The 26,454-nt window shown below is 41.0% G+C and overlaps 2 protein-coding genes across 5 annotated transcripts in view; one reads left to right on the top strand and one right to left on the bottom strand.

The window, feature by feature from the left end:
- vps37a (VPS37A subunit of ESCRT-I) overlaps nt 1-22,380 on the bottom strand; it is a 35,671-nt gene extending 13,291 nt beyond the window's left edge. For 2 of the 3 annotated variants that reach the window (XM_059989279.1, XM_059989280.1), the window contains exons 1-6: nt 22,129-22,380; nt 16,144-16,218; nt 11,944-12,061; nt 10,880-10,980; nt 8,139-8,340; nt 6,283-6,353 (exon numbers count right to left, since the gene is read on the bottom strand). In XM_059989279.1, the coding sequence (XP_059845262.1) occupies nt 6,283-6,353; nt 8,139-8,340; nt 10,880-10,980; nt 11,944-12,061; nt 16,144-16,218; nt 22,129-22,250 (689 nt within the window). In that variant the 5' untranslated portion in view covers nt 22,251-22,380. The remainder of the gene's footprint in view (nt 1-6,282; nt 6,354-8,138; nt 8,341-10,879; nt 10,981-11,943; nt 12,062-16,143; nt 16,219-22,128) is intronic. The other variant, XM_059989281.1, reaches the window with a different exon arrangement.
- Nucleotides 22,381-22,549: 169 nt separating this feature from the next.
- LOC132404789 (CCR4-NOT transcription complex subunit 7) overlaps nt 22,550-26,454 on the top strand; it is a 47,069-nt gene continuing 43,164 nt past the window's right edge. For both annotated transcript variants that reach the window (XM_059989273.1, XM_059989274.1), the window contains exon 1: nt 22,550-22,662. The gene's annotated coding sequence lies outside the window, so the exon portion shown is untranslated. The remainder of the gene's footprint in view (nt 22,663-26,454) is intronic.

Genomic DNA, 26,454 nt, shown 5'->3' with positions numbered 1-26,454 from the left:
GACAGAGGGGAAGAAGCTATTCTTAAAATGTTGAGTGTGTGTCTTTAGGCTCTTGTACCTCTAATGTGAAGAAGGCATTCCCTGGGTGATGGTGGTCCTTAATGATGGATGCCAGCTTTTTTCCACCCAGGCACTGCCAATGCCAGCACATGCTTTCTCAGATAAGGGTCCAAAACTGCTCGTAGTACTCCGTGCCGTCAGACCAATGCATCATAAAGACTCAACATTTTATCCTTGCTTTTATATACTAATCCTCTTGAAATGAATACCAACATTGCAACTGCCTTCCTTACCACTGACTCAACCTACGAGTTAACCTTTAAGGAATCCTGCATGAGGACTTCCAAGTCCCCTTGCACCTCTGATTTCTGAATTCCTCCCCAATCAGCATATACTCTAATATCTTTATTCCTTCTACCAAAGTGCACAACCATACACTTCCCTCCACTTCTTTGCCCATTTTCCTAATCCATGAGCAGATATCATGAAATGGTTGACAGTTTGGTACAGCAAAAGCCAAGGGAAGTGACAACATTGCAGCAACACTACTGAAGATCAGCACTCCTCTACCAGCTGTCCCTCTAGCCAATCTACTCCAGGAGAAAAATATTCACAAATATCAGGACAAATGCAGTCCAGCTGATGACTGCCTAATCAGAGTGCTTTCAATCATCAGGCAAGTTATAGAAGGTGTTTCCACAGTGCTATCAAATGAGACATTGTCATCAATAACCTATTAACCCATGTCCAGTTTGGGCTTTAACATCAGATCTCATCATAGCCATGGATCAATAGTGCACCAATTGTCAGAGGTCAATCATCACTGCTGGAGCTTTTCAAAGGAGTGTCTTAGGCTTAATTAATGCCAGGTGATTCTTCAATGACCTTCATTCTATCATCAGGTCAGAAATTAGATTGTTTGCTGATGCCTGCATAACATTCAGTTCCATTTGCAACTGCTCACAAAATGAAGCATTCCATGTTGGTATGCAGCAAAACCTAGATAACATTTAGAATCCGAACCAGTTTTAATATCACCAACACGTCATGAAATTTGTTAACTTAGTGGCAGCAGTACAATATAATACATGATGATATAGAAAAAAGTAAAAGTATATACATGTATAATAAATAAATTTAAAATGGTACAAAAACAAAAATAATGAAAAAGTGAGGTAGTGTTAATGTGTTCAATGTGTTCATTTAGGAATTGGATGGCAGAGGGGAAGATGCTGTTCCTGTATTGCTGAGTGTGTGCCTTCAGGCTTCTGTACCTCTTTCCTGATGGTAACAGTGAGAAGAGGGCACGTCCTGAATGATCGGGGTCCTTAATAATGGATGCTGCCTTTCTGAGGCACTGCTCCTTGAAGACATCTTGGGATACTATGGAGGTTAGTACCCAAGATGGAACTGATCAGTTTTACAAGATTCTGTAGCTTCTTTTGATCTTGTGCAGTAACCCCTCACCCCCATATCAGACAGTGATGCAGCCTTCAGAATGCTCCCCATGATACATTTGTAGAAGTTTTCAAGTGTTTTAGGTGACAAACCAAATCTCCTCAAACTCCTAATGAAATATAGCCGCTGTTTTGCTTTCTTTACAGCAGCATCAATATGTTGCATCTAGATTAGGTCCTCAGAGATATTGAGACCCAGGAACTTGAAATTGCTCACTCTCTCCACGTCTGATCTCTCTATGAGGATTGGTTTGTGTTTAGACCCTTTCCGAGGCCCACAATCAGCTCTTTAGTCTTAGTGACGTTGAGTGCAAGGTTGTTGCTGCAACATCACTCAACCAGCTGGTAATCTCGCTCCAGTCCGCCCTCTCGTATCATCAGCAAATTTATAGATCTGTATTTGTACTTACTTTATTTCTTACATCCAAGGGTGTAAGAATCTTTCTGTTGTGTCTCTGTCACAATGTACAAGCAATAAAGAGGGGAAATGTGGGAGGATATTGTCCAAGCAGCAAGTTGTACAGATAATTGTTTTGTATACATATATGTACAGTCAGATATCTAAACAGACCAATGTGCATTGTTAAACCTGATGGGCTGGTGGAAAAAGCTGTCCCAGCTCCTGTTGGTTCTGATCTTAATGCTGCGGTATCATTTGTCAGATGGTAGCAGCTTAAATAGTTTTTGGTTGGGGGAGTCCCTGATGATGCTCTAGGCCCTTTTTATCCACCTGCTGCTGTAAATGTCCTGAATAGGGGGAATTTAACATCCACAGATGCGTTGGGCTGATCGCACCATTCTCTGTAGTACCCTGTGACTGGGGGTAATTCAGTTTCCATACTGGCGATGACACAGTCATTCAGGATGTTCTTGATGGTGCCCTTGTAGAAAGTCCTGAGGATTTGGGGACTCATGCCAAGCTTCTTCAGCCGCTGAAGACTGAAACCTTTGAGGTGAAAGAGGCACTGTTGTACTTTTGTCACCACACAGCCAGAACGTACAGTCCATGTGAGATCCTCGGTGATGTGATAACCGAGGAACTTGAACTGTCTCACCCTCTCAACATCTCATTGATGTCAATACAGGCTAGCCTGTCTCCATTCCTCCTGTAATCCACGATCAACTCCTTCATTTTTCGACATTGAGGGAGAGGTTGTTTCTTTAGCACCACTGTGTCAGGGCGTTGACTTTTCCTCTGTAGGTTGTCTCATCATTGTTGGAAATAAGGCCTATCAATGTCATGTCATCTGCAAATTTGATCAGCAGATTCGAGCCATGCATGGTAACACAGTCATGGGTGTACAGTGAGTGCTGGAGGGGGCTTAGGAAACATCCCTGGGGGGGTCTCCTGTGTTGAGGGTCAGAGGGGCAGAGGTGAGGGAGCCCATCCTTACCACCTGACAGTGATCCGACAGGAAGTCCAGGATCCAGCTGCACAAGGTGGGGTGTAGGCTGAGGTCTCTGAGCTTCCTATTGAGCCTGGGAGGAATTATGGTGTTGAATGCTGAACAGTGGTCCAAGAACAGCATTCTCACATAACCATTCCTATTCTCTAGATGAGTGAGGACGCTGTGTAGTGCTGTGGCTATGGCATTGTCTGTTGATCAGTTGTATCAGTAGGTGAATTATAGGGGGTCCAGTGTGGGTGGTAGCATGCTGCAGATGTAATCCTTGACCTGCCTCTCAAAGCATTTGCTTATGATTGAGGTGAGTCAACAGGATGCCAATTGTTCAGACATATGAAAGATGGCATTTGAACTACACAGTCATGGGTACAGAGAGAGTAGAGCAGTGGGTTAAGCACACATCCCTGAGGTGCACCAGTGTTGAATGTCAGTGAGGAGGAGGTATTGTTACCAATCTGCACGGATTGTGATTTTCTGGTTAGGAAGTTGAGGATCCAATTGCAGAGACAGGTACAGAGGCCCATGTTCTACAACTTCTCAATCAGGATTGTGGGAATAATGGTATTAAATGCTGAGCTATAGTTAAACAGCATCATGACATGTGTGTTCGTGTTGTCCTCATGGTCTAAAGCCGTGTGGAGAGTCATTGAGATTGCATCTGTCATAGACCTATTGTAGCAATAGAGGCAAATTGCAGTGGGTCCCGGTCCTTGCTGAGGCAGGAAATGACTCTGGTTATGACCAACATCTCAAAGCATTTCATCACCATAGATGCGAGTGCTACTGGATGATATTCATTAAGGCAGCTCACACCACTCTTCTTGGGCACTGGTATAATTGTTGCCCTTTTGAAGCAGGTGGGAACTTCTGACCATAGCAGTGAGAGTTTGAAAATGTCATTGAATACACCCGCCAGCTGGTTGGCACAGGTTTTCAGAGCCTTACCAGGTCCTTCACTGGGGCCTGCTACCGTGCTAGGACTATTCCTCGGAGGATATGAGATTGAGAGACAAATAGAGCATGAACACACAGTCTATTTCCCCAGGGAAAAGGAAATTAAAAACGGAAGAGTATAGGTTCAAGGCGAGAAGGTGACAGATTTAAAAAAGAACTGAGGGGCACCTTCTTCATTCAGTGATGTACATATGGAATGAGCTGCTAGAAAAGGTAGCTGAGGCAGGTTCAATTAGAACCAAAAGACATTTAGATAAGTACTTGGACAAATGGGGTTCAGGGACAAATTGAACTAGTTTGGTGGGCGTGGAAGAGTTGGGCCAAAAGGCTTGTTTCCATCCTGTATTATTCTACAGCTCTGTGACATTGCCAGGTAATGATCAAATTTAACAAGAGAATCTAATACTTACCAAGTCCCTCACCATCAGTACCCTGGAGAGTCACCAATGGCCAAAATCTTCACTGAATCAGCCACACAAATTCCATGGCAATAAACAGCAGTAAGAGCTTGGTGACTGTAGCAAGTGACCCATTGTCTGACATTGCACAACATTTCTAGAAGGCACCAGACAGGACTGTGGTGGAAATTTTTCATTTGTCAGAACTGTCAAAAAGACAAATACCATCCAGGATATAGCAGCTTACTTGAATGGTACACAAAAAACCTCCCTAAACATTGTTTCTCTTCACCATGGCTACAGCATAAACTTCAGAAAGTTTTGCTGTTATTCTTTCTTGTCAATCTTGTGACCACAACTGTAAAAAATTGCTAAAAGCAGCAGTCACAGAAAATTATCTAAACAGGTTCAACTGAGCCAGAAAAACTGGGAGAATGGAGTGGATTCCTTAAAAAAAGCAGAGTGATCGAGTCAGCATAGTTTCCTTAAGAGGAAACCTTGCCTGACAAATCTGTTGGAATTCTTTGAGGAAATAACAGGTAGGATAGACAAGTGAGAAGTCAGTGGATGTTGTTTACTTTAATTTTCAGAAGACCTTCGACAAGGTGCCAAACATGAGGCTGCTAAACAAGGTAAGAGCCCGTGTGGTTACAGGAAAGATACTAATGTGGATAAAAGAGTGGCTGACTGACAGGAAGCAAAGAGTGGGAATAAAGTGGGCCTTTTCTGATTGGTTGATGATGATTAGTGGTATTCTGCAAGGTTTGGTTTTGGAACTGCCTCTTTCACGTTACACATCAATGATTTGGATGATGTAATTCATGGCTTTGTGGCTAAGTTTACATACAATATGAAGCCTGGTGAAGGGGCAGGTAGTGTTGAGGAAGCAGGGAGTCCACAGAAAGGATTCAGACAAAGTGGGAGAATGGGTAAAGTGCCAGATAGAAAATAGAGTAAGGAAGTGTAAGGTTATGCATCTTGGTAAAAGGAATAAAGACATCGGCTATTTTTTAAACAGGGAGAAAATTCAGAAATCAGAGATGCAAAAGGACTTGAAAGTCCTCATGCAGGATTCCCCAAAGGTTAACTTACAGGTTGAGTCAGTGGTAAGGAGGTCAAGTTCAATGTTAGCATTCATCTTGAGAGGACTAGAAAGATGCAATGCTGAAGCTTTACAAGGCAGTGGCCAGCAGTTTAGCATCCCTAATCTAAGAAAACATGTGCTAGCATTGGAGAAGGTCTAGAGCAGGTTCACGAGAATGATCCTGGGAATGAAGTGATTAATGTTTGAGAAGTATTTCATGATCCTGGAATTGTGGTCACTGGAATTTAGAAGAATGGGGTTGGGGGGGGGGAATCTAATGAAATCTATTGAATATTAAAAGGCCTAGGTAGAGTGGATATGAGAGGATGTTTCATATAGCGGGGGGAGACTAAGACTAGAGGGCACAAACTCAGAATAGAGGCGAGGAAGAATTTCTTTAGCTAGTGGATTGTTAATCAGTGGAATTCATTGGACAGATGGCTGTGGAAGCCAAGTCATTTTATATATTTAAAACAGAGGTTGATACATTCTTGATTAGAAAGGGCATCAAATGTTATGGGGAGAAGGCAGTAGAATGGGGCTGAAAAGGATAATAAATCAGCCATGATGGAATGACAGAGCAGACCAATGGGCAAAATGGCTTCATTCTGCACCTATGTCATATGGCCTAATTGAGGTCTGTAAGACTATGAAGGATGAAAGAGGGTAGACAGCCACATCCATTTTCTTGGCTTAGGCAAGTCTAAAACTATAGGGAACAGGTTTAAGGAGAGAAGTGAGACTTAAGTTGTACCACACAGAGAGTGGTGGGTATATGGAGCAAGCTGCTAGAGTAGTGTTAGAGGCAGGTAAAATTACATCTTTTAAAATATTTGAAGAAGTATGTGGATAGGAAAACTTTGAAATGATATGGACAAGTGGGACTGTCTGGACCAGGTACTTTGACTGCCATGGATGAGGTGAGCCAAAGAAGTGGTTTCTGTGTAGTACAACTCTAGGATTTTAAGTAGTATTTACAGTACCTAAGTTCGTGGAGCTCTGAGAAGTGGTCAGGTAGATCTGGCATCTTGTAACTATGACCATTCAAACTTAACTGAAATAGAAACAAAAAAAAGTTTTGCAACAAAACCATTTTAACATCTTAACTGCATGCATTGTGCTTTGGCAATTTGAACAGTGCAAACCGAGCAACTATTTCCCTGCAAATGGACTAAAATCCTTGATTGGCTTCTTTCTCAGTTTCATGTGATTATTCTGGCTTCTACCCGCTTCCTTTCCAGTCCTGATGAAGGGTCTTGGCCCGAAACATCAACTGTTGATTACTCTCCATAGACACTGCTTGACCTGCTGAATCCCTCCAGCATTTTGTGTGTGGTTCTCAAGTGAGAATTTGTTTTCTTTACTGGTAGATCAAATAACCCATTAGGGAGAAGGAAAAGGAAATAATTGATAATTAATACTATAGCATGTACTTAAAAGTTTAAATTATTTAATGTGTTATTTTCCTCAATGTTTTACTGCATTAATGGATAACTTATTATTATCACACGTACTCAGACACAGTGAAAAACTTTTCTTGTATAACCACAAGAAATTCTGCAGGCATTGGAAATCCAGAGCAACATTCACAAAATGATGGAGGAACTTGGCAAGTCAGGCAGCACTGATGGAGCTGAATAAAGAGTTGATGTTTTGGGCAAGACCCTTCATCAAGAAATTGTATGTATGTCATCTAGACAGATCATTCCATATCAAAGAATATTGAGGTACTACATGGAAGAAAAACCAGTAACAGATGTAGAGCATAATAACACACACAAAGTGCTGGAGGAACTCTGAAGGTCTGACAGCATCCATGGAAATGAATAAACAGTCGATATTTCAAACCGAGACCCTCCGGCATTTTGTGTGTATTGCTCTGGATTTCCAGCATCTGCAGGATCTCTTGTGCTTATGTTGTAAAACATAGTGTTACAGTTATGAGAAGGTGCATGGCAGAGAATCAAATGAGCTGCAAGGGTTGTGACAAGGAATGCTGAGAGATCAGGAGTGATCATACAAGTTGTTTCAAGAGTCTTACCGCAGTGAGACAGAAGTATGTGCTCTGCCTGATGGAAGTGAGACGAGAGAATGACCAGGGTGAAAGGATTTTTCATTAAGTTGTCTGCTTTTTTGAGGCAGTAGGTAGTGTGGAATGAATCAATGGAAGACAGACTGGTATTAATGATAGACTGAGCTCATTTATAACTTTCTGCAATTTGTTGCTGTCTTGGGCAGAGCACTTGCCATATCAAACTCCCTTACCCAAAGGTAGCTTGAAACGTTAAGTGTGTGTTCTCGACCATAATGTCTACATGATTGGACCAGGACAAGTTATTGGTGATATTTACACTTAGGAACTTTAACTCTCAACAACCTCTATCTTAGCACCATTAGTGCATTAAAATGTCTGACCAAAGGATACTGCCTTCTGTGACAATTTAACAAAAATGGGTCAGGTCTGGCTGCTCCTGTACTTCAAGCTTAATAGCTTCTGCTTGTAGTTAACTGCTTTGGATGCAGAAGGCCTATCTTGTTAACCAAAAGTATCCTGGGTGTCAGCAGTGTAATCTGGATGGAAGCAGAGCATCCAGAGGTGCAGAGAGAATGAATGTCTCAGATTTTAAATAGATCTGTTTTACCTACTACATCTTACAATTATGACATTTTTAGATTTAGCAGGAAAAAAGTAAACATTTTAAAATGAATGCTATAACATTTTCCTTGGCAGTAAAATAAAACAGTAATGAACCATTTTCCACTGAATGTGAAACTAAAAATTGCGAAAGCACGTGATACAGTTTAGTGTTCTAAATATCAAGCTGGTTTTCAAACATACCTGTTCTGATGTGTCAGTAGTAGGTACAGGTAAAGGTAGATCTGTAATCAATCCATATGCAGGAGCAGCAGGTTTGGGACTATTAAAGCCAGGGCCTGAATCCGCAATACAAGGCACAGTCGACTCCTGAGTAGGATAGGGACTAATATATGAAAATCCTTGGGGAGGGTAAGAAGTCATTCCAGGAGGGCTACTGAAACAGCTAAATTAAGTATACAAAAAAATTACAAGACATAATAGGACAAATGAACACAATGGTAAATTCTACATTTACTTCCAATTTTAACTAAAAACAAAGATAAATGATAGCAGTGTAATAAACAGGGACAAGTCACTCAAGCTTCAAGTTCAAAACAAATTTATTATCAAATTACATATATGTTACCATATACTACTGAAATTCATTTCTTTGTTCACAGCAGAACAAAGAAATACAATAGAATCACTGAAAAACTACACAGAAAGACTAACAAACTATCAATGTGCAAAAAAGAGAAAAACTGTTCAAATACAAAAAGATGGACAGAGAGACAAATAATACAGAGAACATGAATTATAGAGTCCTTGAAAGTGAGTCCATAGGTTGTGGAATCAGTTCAGTGACGAGGTGAGTGATATTAACCAAGCTGGTTCAGGGGCTTGATGGTTTACAGGTAATAACTGTTCTTAAACCTGATAGTGCGGGATCTAAGGCTCCTGTACCTTCATCTCAATGGTAGTAGCGAGAAAAGAGCACATTCTGGATGGATGGGGTCCTTGATGGATGTTGTTTTCTTGAGTCAGCATTCCTTGTAGATGTGCTCAGTGGTGTCAAGGCTTTTCCTGTGATGTACTAGGCTGTCTCCAACACTTTTAGTAGCATTTTCCATTCTTGGGCATTGGTATTTCCATAACAGGCCACAATGCAACCTGTCAGAATACTCTCTACTGTGCTTCTATAGAGGTGTGTCAAGGTTTTCGATGACATGCAGATTTTGCGCAAAGTTCTAAGGAAGTAGACTTGCTGTTGTGCCTTCTTTGAAATGGCCCTTAGTGCAAGTTTTGTTGATCACAGAGCTTGGCAAAATGTTTGCAGACATTTCAGCTTCAATCAAGAAGCCATCATCAGTGCACAGTTGAGGATGTTGTCTCCTCAGAATACCGGCTTATATACTCCTCAAGGGTCCAAATGGATATTGATTAGGCACTTACGAGTTGGTACCAAGAAATATCCTGGTATGATAATGCCAAGGAATTTAAATTTACTGACCCTATCCACCAGTGATCCCCTAATGAGGACTGCCTCATGTACCTCTTGTTTCTTCCTCATGTAGTCAATAATCAGCACTTTGGTTTTACTGACATTGAGTGATAAGTTTTTGTTGTGATACCATTTAACCAAAATTTCAATTTCCCTCCTACAGGCAGACGCTTGGTTTGTAACTATCCAAGCCCCTCATTGTATCAAAATAGTAACAGAAATGTTTTTGGACAAAAACCAAAACATTGAAGCAGAAATCTTTAGACCATAAAACACAGGAGCAGAATTAGGCCATTCAGCCCACTGAGTCTGCTCTACCATTCCATCAAGGCTGATCACAGATCCCACTCCCATACACCTGCCTTCTTGCCACATCCTTTGACGCCTTGACTGATCAGGAGACTATCAACTTTCACCTTAAATGTACTCATGGACTTGGCCTCCACCAGTCTGTGGCAAAGATTCAACAGATTGATTCACTGCTCTCTGGCTAAAAAAAAAAATCCTCTTTACCTCTGTTCTGAAAGGTTGCCCCTTAACTTTGAGGCTGTGCTATCTAGTTCTGGATGCTCCCACCATAGGAAACAATCTCTCCACATCCACCCTATCTAGTCCTTTCAACATTCATTAGGTTTCAATGAGATCCCCTCTATTCTTCTAAATTCCAGTGAGTACAGGCCCAAAGCTGCCAAACACATGTTAACCCCTTCATTCCCAGCATAATCCTTGTGAACCTCCTCTGGACTCTCCAATGACAACACCTCCTTTCTGAGATATGGGCCCAAAACTATTGGCAATACTTCAAGTGTGGCCTGGCTGATGTCCTATAAAGCCTCAGCATTATCCCCTTGCTTCTGTATGGTATTCCTTTTGAAATAAATGCCAACATTGCATTTGCCTTCTTTACCACAGACACAACCTGTAAATTAACCTTCTGGGAGTCTTGCATGAAGAATCCTAAGTCCTTTTGCACCTCTGATGTTTGAATTTTCTCTCCATTTGGATATCTGCTGCACTATTTTCCTTTTACCAAAATGCATTATCATACATTTCCCAACACTGTATTCCATCTGCCATCTTTTTGCCTTTTCTTCTAATTTATCTAAGTCCTTTTGCAATCAGATTGCTTCTTTAACACTGCCTACTCCTCCACTTATCCTCATATTACCTCTAAACTTTGCTACAAAGCCATTAATTCCATTATTTAAATAACTGACAAAAAATGTGAAAAGTAGCAGTCCCAATACTGACCCCTGAGGAAAACCACTAGTCTCTGGCAGCCAACCAGAGAAGACCCCCTTTATTAACATTCACTGCCTCCTGCCTGTCAGTCATTCCTCTACCCAGTATCATTCCTGTGATGCCATGGGATTTTATCTAGTTAAGCAGCCTCACGTGTGACACCTCAACAAATGCCTTCTGAAAATCCAAGTAAATGACATCCACTGCCTCTCCTTTGTCCAGTCTACACATTCTAAATGAGACAGATGATCATACTTACTAGGGAAAGGATGATGAACTGGAGGCCAACACTGGAGGGTTCTTCCAAAATTCATCAAGGATTGTCTGAATAATTTTTCCAAGGTCTGAATGCATTGTGAACTTCAATATTGAATAAAAAGATCCATGTTATTATAACTGAATAATACATATTTTTATTAATAGGACAAGTGATCTACACCATGAAATAAAATGCATTAGGCAAGGTAATGATGTATTTCTAGAAGCCAAAACAATTTTGTTGGAACAAAAGGAGGATGGATTGAGGTGGAAATATTAGAAAAGAAATGGCAGATGAAATAGCATTTAAATTTAAAATAATTTAACTAAAATACTTGTCTTTTTCTACAGAATTATCAACTGTATTCAAATGAATGCAGCCAGCCCTGTGGTAAATTTGATGGACTAGATATAAAAGTGCCCCTGCTCCTCTCACAAACCCAAGTCCATTGGTGGGGTGGAAGATTAAACACACCAGCTGCTGACCTGCAGCTTGCGCCTGACTTCTGTATTGACAGAGCATGTGTGAATGTCCAAGACAGGTTGAGCTAGAAATGGCTGACCTCTAGCAATTCCTTTTGGAAACTACTGACTGTCAGTCGACTCAGTTCAACCACTTAAAAAAGTTAATGAAGTAATGAAGTAACTATTTGTAATCATGTATATGAATTATTCATTATTTCTATCCCCTTGCAGTTTGCTTTGATCTACACTTTTTCAGTCTGCTCCATTCTTACTGTTTCTATCTCAATTTTTAAATGTAACAGTTATAGGAAAGAAAAAAAATTGTCTGGAAGTTACTCAGCTCCTTGTAATCTTCCCCTTTCCAGTGTACAACTGTATTTCTGTTATATATTACATTTTCATGCCAAATGGTAAAAACTCCAATGCAAAATAACCTCAGAATCCAACATGCAATGCCATGATAGGACCATTTATGATGTGACATTCTTTATCTGATGGTCATAAGTCTTTTGAATTTATATTAAAGAATCAAATGTATGATACTATGATTACATACTTAAGAAAAATACAAGCTGTAAAAGAGTGAAGTTTGCCACATACATTTGTGATCATTGGGCTTGTCACCATTGTGCCCATTTGCTTGTCCACTAAATGATGCCGCACTGGAGGGAAGACAGAAATCACAGGCTTTTCTTGTGGAAACTGAGGAGGAAGCAAGCTATTTTGCAGAAGAAAAGAAAAACGTAAAACAGTATAATTTTTTTTCTCAATCTTTATTCACTTAAGCAAATAACATGGTTTGATTTATGCACCTCAGTGATTTAAACAAATGTAATACTGAAGAGTATTATGTAGATACTCTTTTTTTTAAGAAAGGAAGTCCAGTTGAACCAAACTGATTTTTACAAGGGTCACATTATCCTTCTGCAATTCAGTTGTTTATTTTCTAATTAAATATAAGTACTTTAAAAGGTTTTTGACAAAACTGAAACTCTAAAGTTATTAAACACACCAAAGCTTTTCAGTACTTGTGGAGGGAAGTGAACTCAATGGCTTTCTCAGAATCAAATATTAAAAAATAAGCAGGCATTTTAAAAAGTGCTGAAAATATTGTTGAGACCATGCGGGCAGTGGGCGAATCAGCCCTCTTGTGCTTCTTGATCTCGTCACTTGAGATTCAGTTTCACGCGACCCTGCCACTTTGAACTGGCCCATGCCTTCATTAACCAGGTCCAACACTTGCCTTTGTTGAATCCTGCACCTCTTGACATAGGATATCCGGTTTGTGGGGGTTTAGCAAGGGTTAATCGGGGTGTGCTTAGGGTTTGTGGGGCCAAAGCCAGGATTAATCGGGGAGTGCCTAGAGTTTGTGGGGGTGTGTACCCCTTCTGGACTTTAGGATTAGGTTTGAGAAGAAAAATTGATAGGGCACATGATCTATAACTTGCAAAAACAATGATGTATACCCTTCCTTGCATTTCATTTATACTTGTCGCTCCTGAGAAATATGTTTATAAACAGCTTCTTTTTCTACTTTCATGAAAAATGTACAATGCATCTTTGATCTAAATAGTTCTTTTGTACTACTGCTTTTCATATTTCCTTGGGCGATCTCTCACATCCTTAGTATTCATTTTTATCTGAAAGAGACAAAAGAGATTGCAGAGCTGGAAGAACTCAGTGAGTCAAGCAACATCTGTGGAGACAAGGGGATAGTCAATGTTTCCGGTTGAGACCCTGCATCAGGACTGAGAGTACAGTGGAATGACAACCCTTCTATGGAAGTCTGAGGGAGGAATGAGGCAGAAACTGGCAGGTGACTGGTGAGACTAGGTGAAATGACTTAAGGGCCAGGTGGGAGATGGAAGTGGAGGGTCAGGGGAAGTTTTGAGACGGAAGCTGGTAGGTGATAGCTGGAACCAGAAGGGAAGCAATAATGCAGGAAGGGTACACAGGGGTTGTGTGTTATATGAAATTGGAGCATTCAATGTTTACATGATTGGGCAGTAGACTACCCAATCAGAATACAAGGTGGTGCTCTTCTTTCTGTTTGTTATGTGGAACAGTTCATGTTCCAAAACTACTCTGGCAACCATCTCAAACTCTTTCTTCACTACACTGTCCACAGTATTATCGTCTCATCCAGCACTCATGCAGAAACCACCAAATTTATCACCTCCGGCACCAACTTTGCTGTTAAATTCACCCAGAGTTTTTCTGATATTTCTCTTCCTTTTCTGCCTCCTTCTCACGAAGGAAACTATCCATGTATACCTTCTTTAAACCGACAGATCCCCACAGCTACCACAAATATATCTCTTGCCACCCAGTCTCCTGGTAGGGTACCCTCTCTTTCTTTTCTGTTTTTCAATCACTGCCACATCTGTTCTCAATACCAGCCTTTCCACTCTGGGTTTCTGAAATGTCCTCTTTCTGCAGGAAATGTGACCTCCACTCTCTGTAGTTGATAGAGCCTTCACATGTACTTCCTCCATTTCCTGTTTGTCTGCTCTTGCCACTCCTCTCTGCAGATAATACAGAAGTAGAAATCCACTGATTCTCATCTTTCACCCTATTAGCCTCCATATCCAGCACACAATTTTTCAAAATATCTGCCAGTTTCAACAATATTCCACACCAGCCACAACTTTCCCTCTTCCCAACTTTCTACTGTCTGCAGGGACCACTCTCTCAATGACTCTGTCCATTCATTCCTTTCCACCCACCCCTCTCTTGACACTTCCCACCCCTGCAATAGCATGGAGTCCAACAACTCCTCCTTCACCACTACCAGCTTTCTAAATAGCCCTTAAAAGTGAGGCAGAGATGAATGTACACGTCATCTAACTTGGTCAATTGTATTCCATGCTCAAGATGCAGACTCCTCCACACAGCAAGAGTAGGTGACTGTTGCAGAGCACCTAAACTCCACATGTAATGTCATCTTGTGTTTCTGATTAGATGTTATTTTAACTTCCCTTCCTGTTCCCTACTGGCTGTTTTCAGCCTTCTCCACTGCTAGGATAAGGCCAACTTGAGAAGCCTTTCACCCAATGATATGAACACTGAATTTTTTAACTTTTGGCAACCCACTCCAACTGGTCCATTTGGGTTCTCTTTGTTCACTATCTACATCCCTTCCCCTCACTTGTTACCCAGATTCATTACCCTCCCCAAGTGGTTTCATTTGATCATCACCCACTCACTTTCCTATCCCCTCCATCAACCTGATTCTGCTTGCCCATCATCTCTCCCTTATCTGATTCTAGCTATCACCTACCAACCTCTCTCCGTCTCTTACATACTGTCTGACTTCCCTTTACATTCTCAATCCTGATTCAGAGTCTGGACCTGAAACATTGATCAACCCCTTCCCTCCACAGATGCTGCTTGATCTGTTGAGTTATTCCAGTACTGCTTTTCTTCATCTACTTTAATTTGTTTTCTTAATCTTGATCTGCACTGCAAATATAATCCTAATTTAAAAATTATAGAAGGCTTTTAACTTTTACTTCTGTATTTTGAGTTTCTATATGATGCTTCCTGCTTCCACTTTAATCACTCAAAAACAAATGTTCATTTTCCCTAGTTTGCAAAAACACCCTGCCTGAAACCTTCCTCAGATTCTTATTCACTCTAGTGTATATTTAACTTTTACTGTTTTATTTAATCAATGAAATGTATCAATTTAGTCCACCAGCATCAATATATATTCATGATGAAAATCAGAAACCAAAACAGTTCTAAGATCTGAACTCAACAAGGAAAGAAATGAAAAGATAATTTTTAAAGTCCTTGATTTTGGAGAATGCTATTATAAGAGCAAACTGAGTGATAGGATGTATCTACAACCATTTAGGTTGTGGATCTATCATCACAACGCTAAGTAGTGCTGAGAAGCTTACATTGGTGGTATGACACAAAAGGCATCGTACATAACCAGTGAAAAGGATAACCCCCACCAAACTGTTGGGGAGTGCCTGCTTCATAGGATCAACCAGGATTGAAGAGCATCAGCATGAATACAAGTGCTGATACCGATGGTTTGGGGTGGTTTCTGATGAGTCTTGGTAAGTTGGTGGAAGGGAGGGGGCAAGTGATGTTGAAACAGGAGCCTAAGAAGCAAGTGGAGCAGGTAATTAATGGGGAAAAGAGTGTGAGATGGATCTTGACGTCAGCTGAGGAGAAAGTAGGATGATAATTGGGAGCTGGGGATTCCACTCTGGGAACCAGAGTTGTGAGGGGATAGGATAATCAGGAATGGAATGAGTGACATATTCTGTGCAAGGCCAGCCTGGATATAAAGGCGAGTAGAGGAATATGCCTTACACAGCAATCTCTTCCAGTGTTGCATTACCAGGATATAGTTGTTCCAAAATTAACTACTGACCATCTAATTAATATCATTACTGAACAAAACATTTCAATTCCCCATATAACACTTCATATGTCCTTTAAACATGCCATTCATGTGATCAGCTAAAGGGTGGAAAATGGCCTGAAGGACCTAGTCAATTTTATTGCACATTAGATGTGATTAAAACAAAAAAAAAATTATTTTGTAACTGAGCAATCTACATTCGATCCTGCTGTGTCAGAAAAAGCCAGATTGCTGGAATCCAATACATGGCCCAAAGCTGTGGCATTTATGGACATTTAAAATAATAGCAGGCTGGTGATATGGTAGAAAAACAGAAAACTCTAAATTCTTGTAAAATTTCTCTTTACCATACTCAGCTAAATGGAAAAAATTGAGTACAAATACAATCCATGTAAAATATCTCAGCATTTCATACTTACATGTTTAAATTGATAGTTTTATTATTTACTGTAAAAGGCAGCCTGTATTCCACATCCTTCTGTATTTCCACTACACTACACAAAATAATGAAGACAATTAATAATGATTTATTACACTTGTTATTGCTGTGATTTTTATTCCAATCTTAACATCAAATTTTAGTACAGTCGGCCCTCCTTATCCGCGGATTCCGCATGCGTGAATTCAACCAAACGTGAATCGCGAAAACCCGGAAGTGCTCATCCAGCACTTGTTGTTCGAGCATGTACAGACTTTTTTTGCTTGTCATTATTCCCTAAACAATGCAGTATAACAACCATTTTACATAGCATTTACATTGTATTAGGTATTATAAGTAATCTAGAGATGATTTAAAGTATATGGGAGGATGTGAGTGGATTATCTTGCATTGGGATAAAAAAAAAATTGGAAGTTCTCTTACTCTGTAAGTTGGAACAGGTACATCCAGTATTATTTAGCGTCAGTTAGTCAAACGTCTGTCTTAGTATGTAGTATATATTTTACCTTTCTATGCATATAAAACACTTAAGAAACGTATGTTTCAGTGGCGGGCTTGGGAACGGAAGTTCTCGGGACTCGGGACAGATCGCTCCCGAGTGCGCTTTCCACCATGCTGGGTTGATGTGAGGATCAAAAACCCAAAACCCAATAATTAAACCACTTCATTGCTCAGTAATAAATGTAGCTTTCATTGGGGCAGAGCCTTTCTCACTTTATCCTTTAAAATTGTTCTGATCGTTGACCTGCTGTAGCCTAACACTTTTCCAATGACCGATGGCGTTTCAACTCTTTCCGATTGCTTTATTACTTCCACCTTATTTTCAATTGTGACCGTGATTATTTTCCTGAACAAAAACACTGCGCATTCAGAGCTCTGGCGCCGGGTCCTAATGTCCAGTGGGCTGAGACAGATTAAATAAGGTCTGGGGTTCCGCTGGGTCCGAAGGTCCAACGGATTGAGACAGGTTGCGTAAAGGACTTGAGCATCCGCGTATTTTGGTATCTGCGAGGGGTCCGGGAACCAATACCCCGCGGATAAGGAGGGCCGACTGTACAACCTTCCGCTTCATTATTTTTAACTTTTAATAAGTGGTCTATTTGACTGGGTTTAAATACAATTGGTGTTTGTTTTTCCATTCTAAGAAAAATCACTGAAAAACAAAATAACTGTACACACCTTGCCAACAATAAAATTTACAACGTTTTTGACCCAAGTTAAGAGCAGTGCAGTAGCGTAGTCGTTAGCACAATACTTTACAGTACCAGAGACCCAGGTTCAATTCCTGCTGCTGTACGCAAAGAGTTTGTATGTTCTCCCTGTGACTGCATGGGTTTCTGTCAGGTGCTCTGGCTTCTTCCCACAGTCGAAAGATGTAGCGGTTGGTACGATAATTGGTTATTGAAAATTGCTCTGTGTTTAGGCTAGGGTTAAACTGGGAGATGCTCGGCAGTGTGGCTTAAAGGGCTGGAAGGGCCTATTTCACACTGTATCTTAATAAATAATATAAATATATATATAATTTGGAACTATAAAGAAAAAAATCTACAAATTTTAAGTGGAATGTATGAATTTTGAATTAATGCATCTGAATCGTCATACTATCAGTGCAAATGATGTCAATAGTGGGTCATTGAAATTTAATATTGAGAATTAAATGGGCAGTAAAGAGAGGTGAGGAGAAGGGATGAAGCAAGAGTTATCAAGAGACAGGTAGAAAGTGGAATGGGAAATGCTCGTCAGCCATATTTCATATGAACAAAAAATTAACTATCTTAATTACAGGGCAACTTAATCCTTTATTTCAAATAATTATGTAAATATGGACAACAACACACACAAAATGCTGGTAGAACACAGCAGGCTAGGCAGCATCGATAGGGAGAAGCGCTGTTGACGTTTCAGGCTGAAACCCTTCGTCAGGACTAACTGAAAGGAAAGATAGTAAGATGTTTTTTGTTTCAAGTATAATCCACTCCTTCAACTCAGAAAAAACTATGTTCTTGTGGCCAATCACCCTTGTGTTTCATTAACCAATAAATTGAATAATTAGGGCACTCACATTTTTAAAAAATAAATTACAGACACGTTACTGAGGGAGTCTAGGACCAGAAGGGATAGTCTCTGAATAGAAGGGTGTATCTTTAGAATAGGGATGAGGGGGAATTTGTGGAATTCATTACCACAGATGGCTATGGAAGCGAAATCATTGGGTACATTTAAAGTGAAAGTTGATAGGTTCTTGATTTGTAAGGGCATCAAAAGTTACAGGGGGAAGGCAGGAGAATGAGTATGAGAGGAATAATGAATCAGCCACAATGGAATGGTGGAGCAGACCCAATGGCCTAACTCCAGTCCTGTGTTGTCAGTATCAAAGGACAGCAGAGCCTCTGATTCAACCTGTAGAAGTGCCATATTCAACTGTAACATTTAAATTGGAACTGGATAAGAAGCTGAAGGAAGAACTTGCAGTGTAACAGAAAAGAACCACAGGAAGAAGGCAGCAGAAAATAAAATGTTGGAAGAACTCAGTGGGTCAGGCAGCATCTGCAGATGGACATTACAGTAGATGTTTTGGGTCAAGACCCTGTATCTAAACGGAGAAGGGAGCTGGATTGCTGTTATTTAAAGTCCTTGTCAGAATCAGGTTTATTCTTGCTGACTTATTTGAAGTGAAATTTGTTTAGTGGCAGCAGTACAACAAAAAGACATAAAAATTACTATGAATAACAAGATAGCGTCATATCGCTGTTCATTATTATACGCTAACTATTCTGCTGATCTGATATTATTGAGCAATTACTTCTTTTATGTTAGATTTCTTGATGTAATTAACAGGAAAGTTTGCCAAATACAGCACGGAAACAGACCTTTAACCCATCAGCACTATTTTTATCTCTATTCCCTTCATGATATTCTCCTTCCCCCAATTCTAAGTAGCACAGGAGGTCAGGACTGAATCCAGATCACTGGACATGAATTCTAGTGACTGTGCCAATGTGCTATCATAATTTGTGTTTTACTGATACACTCTGTTCTATATTGATACAAGTTGTACTGTACATTTTGTATAACTGACATCTATGGCAACTGCTCTGCACATTACCACAAGAAGCTGCAGAGAATTGTGGACACAACTCAGCACATCACTGAAACCAGTCTAAGGAATCTGTCTATACCTCTCATTGCCTCAGGAAAGCAGCCAGCATAATCAACGATCCTACCCATTCCAGACAATCTCACTTCTCGTTCAGGTTTATTGCCATTTAGCCATACACATGTATACAGCTAAACAAAACATCGTTCCTACGTGACCAAGGTACCCACCGATAATATAGTTACGATCCAACACATAGTCACAAAATAATATTAGCACAAGTCCTTGCATGGCACGGGGGATATATTATAAATTATAATATATATTATATATTACATGATCTGGATGATGGGGTGGTAAATTGGATTAGTAAGTGTGCAGATGATACTAAGGTAGGTGGCATTGGGGATAATGAAGTAGGTTTTCAAAGCTTGCAGAGAGATTTAGGCCAGTTGGAAGAGTGGGCTGAATGATGGCAGATGTAGTTTAATGCTGATAGGTGTGAGGTGCTACATTTTGGTAGGAATAATCCAAATAGGACATACATGGTAAATGGTAGGGCATTGAAGAATGCAGTAGAACAGAGTGATCTAGGAATAATGGTGCATAGTTCCCTGAAAGTGGAATCTCATGTGGATAGGGTGGTGAAGAAAGTTTTTGGTATGCTGGCCTTTATAAATCAGAGCATTGAGTATAGGAGTTGGGATGTAATGTTAAAATTGTACAAGGCATTGGTAAGGCCGAATTTGGAGTATTGTGTACAGTTTTGGTCACTGAATTACAGGAAAGATGTCAACAAAATAGAGAGAGTACAGAGAAGATTTACTAGAACGTTACCTGAGTTTCAGCACTTGTTACAGGGAAAGGTTGAACAAGTTAGGTCTTTATTCTTTGGAGCGTAGAAGGTTGAGGGGGGACTTGATAGAGGTATTTAAAATTATGAGGGGGATAGATAGAGTTGACGTGGATAGGCTTTTTCCATTGAGAGTAGGGGAGATTCAAACAAGAGAACATGAGTTGAGAGTTAGGGGGCAAAAGTTTAAGGGTAACATGAGGGGGAATGTCTTTACTCAGAGAGTGGTAGCCGTGTGGAATGAGCATCCAGTAGGAGTGATAGAGGCAGGTTCGGTATTGTCACTTAGAGTAAAATTGGATAGATATACGGACAGGAAAGAAATGGAGGGTTATGGGCTGAGTGCAGGTCAGTGGGACTAGGTGAGAGTATGCGTTCGGCATGGACTAGAAGGGCTGAGATGGCCTGTTTCCGTGCTGTAGTTGTTATATGGTTACAGGCATTATTATAATAAAACAAGAAATAGCTTAAATATGTGACAGCGACAATAAAAGATGAAAAGTAACCAGTGTAGGAATGAGAGTGTGTCTATGAATTCCGGAGTGGAGGCAGCAGTCTAAAAGCTGGGGAGGGGCAGTGGATAGAATCTGTTACCCAGTTTGACAGTTCTGGTTCTTATGCTGCAGTATTTTCTGCCAGGCGCAGGAACTTAATGAGATTATGGGAATAATGGGAGGGGTCTTGACAATATTGGGGGATACTGCTTATGCAGTGCTTCCGATAGATGTCCTGAATGGGGGCAGGGTGGGGGGGGGGAAGAGATGGAGAGAGACCCTGATGATGTTTTCAGTATCTTCTTCCCTCTCCCATCCAACAGAAGACACAAAAACATGAAAGCACATCCCACCAGGCTCAAGTGCAACTTCTATTCCACTGTTATTAGTCTCTTGAATGGACCTCTTCAGAATCAGAATCAGGTTTATTATCACGGCATGTGTTGTGAATTTGTTAACTTAGCAGCAGCAGCAGTCCAATGCAATACACAATATAGAAGAAAAATAATAATAATAATAAATACGTAAATCAATTACAGTACATGTACATTGAATACATTAAAAATCGTGCAAAAACAGAAACAATATATATTTAAAAAGTGAAGTATTGGTCACGGGTTCAATGGCAAATTAGGAATCAGATGGCAGAGGGAAAGAAGCTGTTCCTGAATCGCTGAGTGTGTGCCCCCAGGCTTCTGTACCTCGTACCCGATGACAACAGTGAGAAAAGGGCATGCTGGGGGTCTTTATTAATGGACGCTGCCTTTCTGAGACACCGCTCCTTGAAGATGTCCTGGCTACTTTGTAGGCTAGTTAGGCTAGTACTCAAAATAGAGCTGACTAAGTCTACGATGCTCTGCAGCTTCTTTCGGTCTTGTGCAGTAGTCCACCCCTCCCCCCCCCCCCCCCCCACCCCCACACATACCAGACAGCGATGCAGCTTGTCAGAATGCTGGACCCAGGTTAGGTCCCCAGAGATCTTGACATCCAGGAAATTGAAACTTCCTACTCTCTCTCTCGTACGATCAGAGACACTTGGTCTCACAATCCACCTTGTTATGATCTTGCATTTTGCCGTTTACCTACACTGCACTTTTTATTGGTAGCGCTTACATTTTCTCCTGTATTATCGTTTTACCTATTCCAAGCTTAATGCCCCGTGTAATGATTTAATCTGCATAACCAGTATGCGAGACAAGCTTTTCAATGTATCTTGGAAAATATTGACATTCAGAAACTAATATCAATATGGAAGCGATACTTACAAAACACACACAAGATACCTTTCCTAGAATTAATACTCTACCCCGATAAAAAATAAATAGGCCGGCAGGGTGAATTCCTTTATCATACATAGCCAAATAATCTACAGGGATGCGGCATACCCGGCTCGATCGCTTTATTAACACATCCGTATATTCCCATCCTGTAGCATTTGAAATACTAAGACGCAGAACGCAGGTTTGCAGAGATATTTCCGATGTCAACTTGATGACAAGGCGAACGGCTCTGCACACTCACCCACTGTGCGAGCTCTTCACCGACTCGATCTGCCGCTGGCGCTGTTGCTGTAAGTTAGTGAGAGGCGGCAGGTGGCCGCCGCCGCCGCCGCCGCCCTTTGACACCGGGAAAATCCAGCTCATTGCTGTCGGGAGTTCAGGGCAGCCGAGTCGGGGACATTAATCCATTTGCCAGCTGTGAGGGCGAGAGCGATCCAACGGCCGGCCGTCGCCACACGGGCAGAGATGTGCACTACGTCAGCCCGACCGGCCCTACGTCGCAACCCCTCTCCCGTCCGAACCACGCCACATCCCTCCAGATTCACCAGCATTTTACAAACCTTATTCATACTCGTCTGGACGGTAACTTCTTGAAATTGCGTGCTTTTGAATAAAATAGCCTGCTGAGTTGAAAGGTTAGTACGCACGATTCGGTGACGTCAGGGGTGCGCGGCGGCTGTAATGGAGGATGCGAGCGGGGTACTGAGACAGTGAGGAGACGGGCTTGTATTTTAATGGTTCAAGAGGTCTTAGAGCCCGCTCCCGTCTGACGCAGGTAAAGCCAACGTCCTACGGATGACACCTTTTATAAAAATTATAAATTTGCGTTCACAACCAGTAGAGTTTCTGGTATGTTTTTTTGTTTGTGGTGCTCAGTTCCAGTAGAAACACCGAATTTCCCCTTCACCAGACAGTGGATCTCTGAATTTATAACAAGCATGTTCTCTTTTAAAAGCTTGATTTTTTTTTAACCCTAATCTGTTGTTAAATATAGTCAAGTAGATCAAAAGTGCTGTGTGTTTCCGCAGGTACACACATGACTCCAGTATACTAGGTACGAATTTACAACAAAGTTAATAGTTACTTAGCGAGACAGAATGGGTGCTGGGTACTTTTTTAAATAAGCTACACCGATTGAGTTTTCAAACATCACGCACCCACTGTCAACATCTAAAGCAAAAAAAAACAATTTGCGTGGATGAGGGTTGATCAGTTATCTAAATAAAGTTCATTTACACGAGTCAGTTTGATGACGATAATGATGAAATTCAGCTCTGTAATGAAGAATGCCCTGTAATGAAGATTTTGTGTGCAACATGTCCAGTAGTGTATGGCAATGCTTTCCTTGCGCCATTGAGTAGCATTAAGTAAAGTGCACGTATAACTGTTGCGACTTGTTTGTTTTATTTATTGATTTCTCACCTAATTTGGAAGTTGTTTGGCTCTTTGACTATTGTATCAAGAGGTTAAACTTGTTTATATCCTATTGGTACTTCCAGGCACTTTGTAAACTGCAAACTAATTATATAGAAATGATTTCAAACTGAAATGATAGAAACTTTTTTACAGTTTTTGTTGCAGTAACAAAGTAATCAGCAATCTATATGTAATAATTGTTTTCTGAAATGTTTTTCTTGTATGTACTCATCTCCAATACATTTCTGGGGATGTGTCCGTACAAGAAAAACATTTTTGTTTTGAATAGAATTGAATTTACTTTATGACTTAGATCCTTCATATACATCAGTGGAAAATCTTTACGTTAGGTCTCCACTAAATATGCAATGCGTAATTTATAGTAATTTTAATAAATAGTATGTACAAGAGGACAGTCAATATAACATAGAAGTACAATTGTATCAGCATGAATTAATCAGTCTGATGGCCTAGTGGCAGAAGCTGTTCCAGAGCCTGTTGGGCTTTTATGCTGCAGTACCATTTCCTGGATTGTAGTAGCTGGAACAGTTTGGGGTTGGTGTGATTTAGGTCCCCAATGATCCTGCCAGCTCTTTTTACACACCTGTCTTTGTAAACGTCCTGAATACTGGGAAGTTCACATCTACAGATGCACTGGGTTGTCTACACCACTCTCTGCAGAGTCCTGCAACTGAGTGGAGTACAGTTCCCATACCAGGTGGTGACACAGCCAGTCAGGATGCTCTCATTTGTGCCCCAATAGAAAGTTGATTATATTTTAAAGCTTTATTATATATTTCATTCATCCATGCTTAAAATGCAAAGTTTTTGTTTCAAGCATGGTTGGTTTGCAACACCTGAATATTAAATCAAGTTGCAAATGAACTTAATGCTAACACTTTACCATTCCATTTGGATAGTTTGTGGATAGGGTTACTCACTGAATTGCACATATTTAAAAAAATATTTTTCTTCAGACATTTGTTCTGGGTGAACTTGATATCACTTTTTAAATTTGTTTTCTGTGGTTTTGTTCCTAAGCTATTGATAATGCCTGCTAGCTCATCGTTTATTGAACAGCTCTAATTGTTCTTGCTTGGATTTGATGGAATGAAGGGAAACAATTTGCAGGGCTTTATGGAGAGTGACTTGCTGGATGCCTGCTTTGATGGTTTGAGAATTCTGTGATACTTTTAGTCAGTGTGAAGAAGGGGCTTTCAGTGTTGTGGATCCATTGCAAAGATGACTTGCTTCAATCTCTACAAAATGATTGCATTCATCTTTTTTAAGCCCACTTGCAGCTGATCCCATCTCAATCCTTTACCATGTTTGATTTGTATGGTGTACTGTTTCTTGTCCTCGGAATGTTCACTCTTCATTAATTCATCCCGTCCAAAACTGTGTTTATTGATATAAAATTCTTCTCTTGCAAAAATCTTCCACTGGGAAACTTTGCTACTCCTGACCTTTTTACTTTCTGCAATCCACTGTGTTGCTCCAGCTGTGGTCAGTGGTTAAGGAGTTGGAGCTGGACGAATTCTGGATCACTCGAGAAGCTGAGGGGTTATTAGACAGGACAGGAGGTAGTTACACCCAAGGTGCAGGACACAGGTAAATGAGTGACTGTCAGGAAGGTGAAAAGGGGATAGGCTGCCTGTACAGAATACTCCTGTGGCCATTCTTCTCAAAAACAGGTATACAGCATTGGATACTGTTTGCGGGGGGGGGGGGGGGGTAAGAAATGATGTAGCAGAGGAAAGCTACAGTGGTCAGTTGACTCAGAAAGGGGAGGGTGGGGAGAAGAGGTTAGCTGTAGTCATAGGGGATTCATTGGTTAGGAGACAGGAGTTTCTATGGATGAGAATGAGATCCCCAGATGGTATATTCCCTTCCAGGTGCTGGGGTCAGGGACATCTCAGATCAAGTCCACAGTATTGTTGTGGGAGGGTGTGTAGCCAGAGGTCATGTTTTTTGTCATTGCCAATCATGTGGGTAGGAGGGGTGACGAAGTACAACAAAGTGAGTTCAGGAAGTTAGGTGCTAAGTTAAAGAGCAAACTCCAGGGTTGTGGTCTCAGGATTGCTACCCATGCCATGTGCTAGAGAGGCTAGAAATAGGAAGGTCGTACACGTGGCTAAGGAGATGGTACAGGATGGAAGGCTTCAGACTTTTGGATCATTGGGCTCTCTTGCAGGCAGGGTTTCCCAACCTTTTTATGCCAAGGGGCCTGTGTTCCCTAGCTTGGGAACCACTGCTTGCAGGGTAAGGGGGAACTAAACAGAAGGGATGGTTTGCACCAGAACTGGAAGGGGGCTAATAGCCTCGCAGGAAGGTTTGCTATTGCTGTACTGGGGGAGGGGGAGGGTGCTGGAGTAGTTTAAAATAGAGTTGCAGGGGAGGATGGGAGCCAGAATGGATAGTGGAGTGGCTGTGGAGAAAGATGTTGTTAAGCCTACATATACAAAGTCAAGAATTGAAAGGATGAGAATGGTGGGACTAATGATTTGACCTGTGTATCTTTCAGTGGATGGAGTATTGTAGGAAAGGCAGGTGAGCTTAGGGCATGGATCAGCATATGGAATTATGACATTATAGCCATTAGTGAGACTTGCTTGCAGGAAGGGCAGGACAGCAGCTTACTTTCTGGATTCCATTGTTATAGATGTGATAGAGTGGGAGCGCGTGTGTGTCTGTGTATATGTATATAGTGTTTGTGTGTGTGTGTGTGTGTACTTCGCTTGTCCATCAGAATCCGATGATGACGTCCACTCCTTTAATGGTGAGATCTTTGATGACTACACGGTCCTATCCTGGACTCACAAACTTTATTGCAGGTGGGACATTTATATGTGGTAATGGTGGTAGTGATGGCAACCATGGCTGTATTTCTCCTGGCTCTCTTCTGCTGTTTTCTGGTTGTTCTTTCCATCTCCAGAATATGAACCCTATCCCTACACAGCTGTCGCCAAGTGTTACGGTCAGTAGCAATGATGTAGCTGGCCATATAACACTCTGTGGGGTAGCTGACATGGGGGCATCCTTATCACGTGCCCCAGCCACTGCAACTGACGCTGGGTGATCATGGCCTCTATACTTCTGCATTTGGTCTTTACTAGTATTTCAGTGTGAGGCACCTGCTCATGCCAGTAAT

Source organism: Hypanus sabinus, chromosome 14, assembly GCF_030144855.1.
Source record: "Hypanus sabinus isolate sHypSab1 chromosome 14, sHypSab1.hap1, whole genome shotgun sequence".
Taxonomy (NCBI): Eukaryota; Metazoa; Chordata; class Chondrichthyes; order Myliobatiformes; family Dasyatidae; genus Hypanus; species Hypanus sabinus.
Note: the sequence above shows the minus strand (reverse complement) of the source record. Positions and strands in the feature narration are given on the sequence as shown.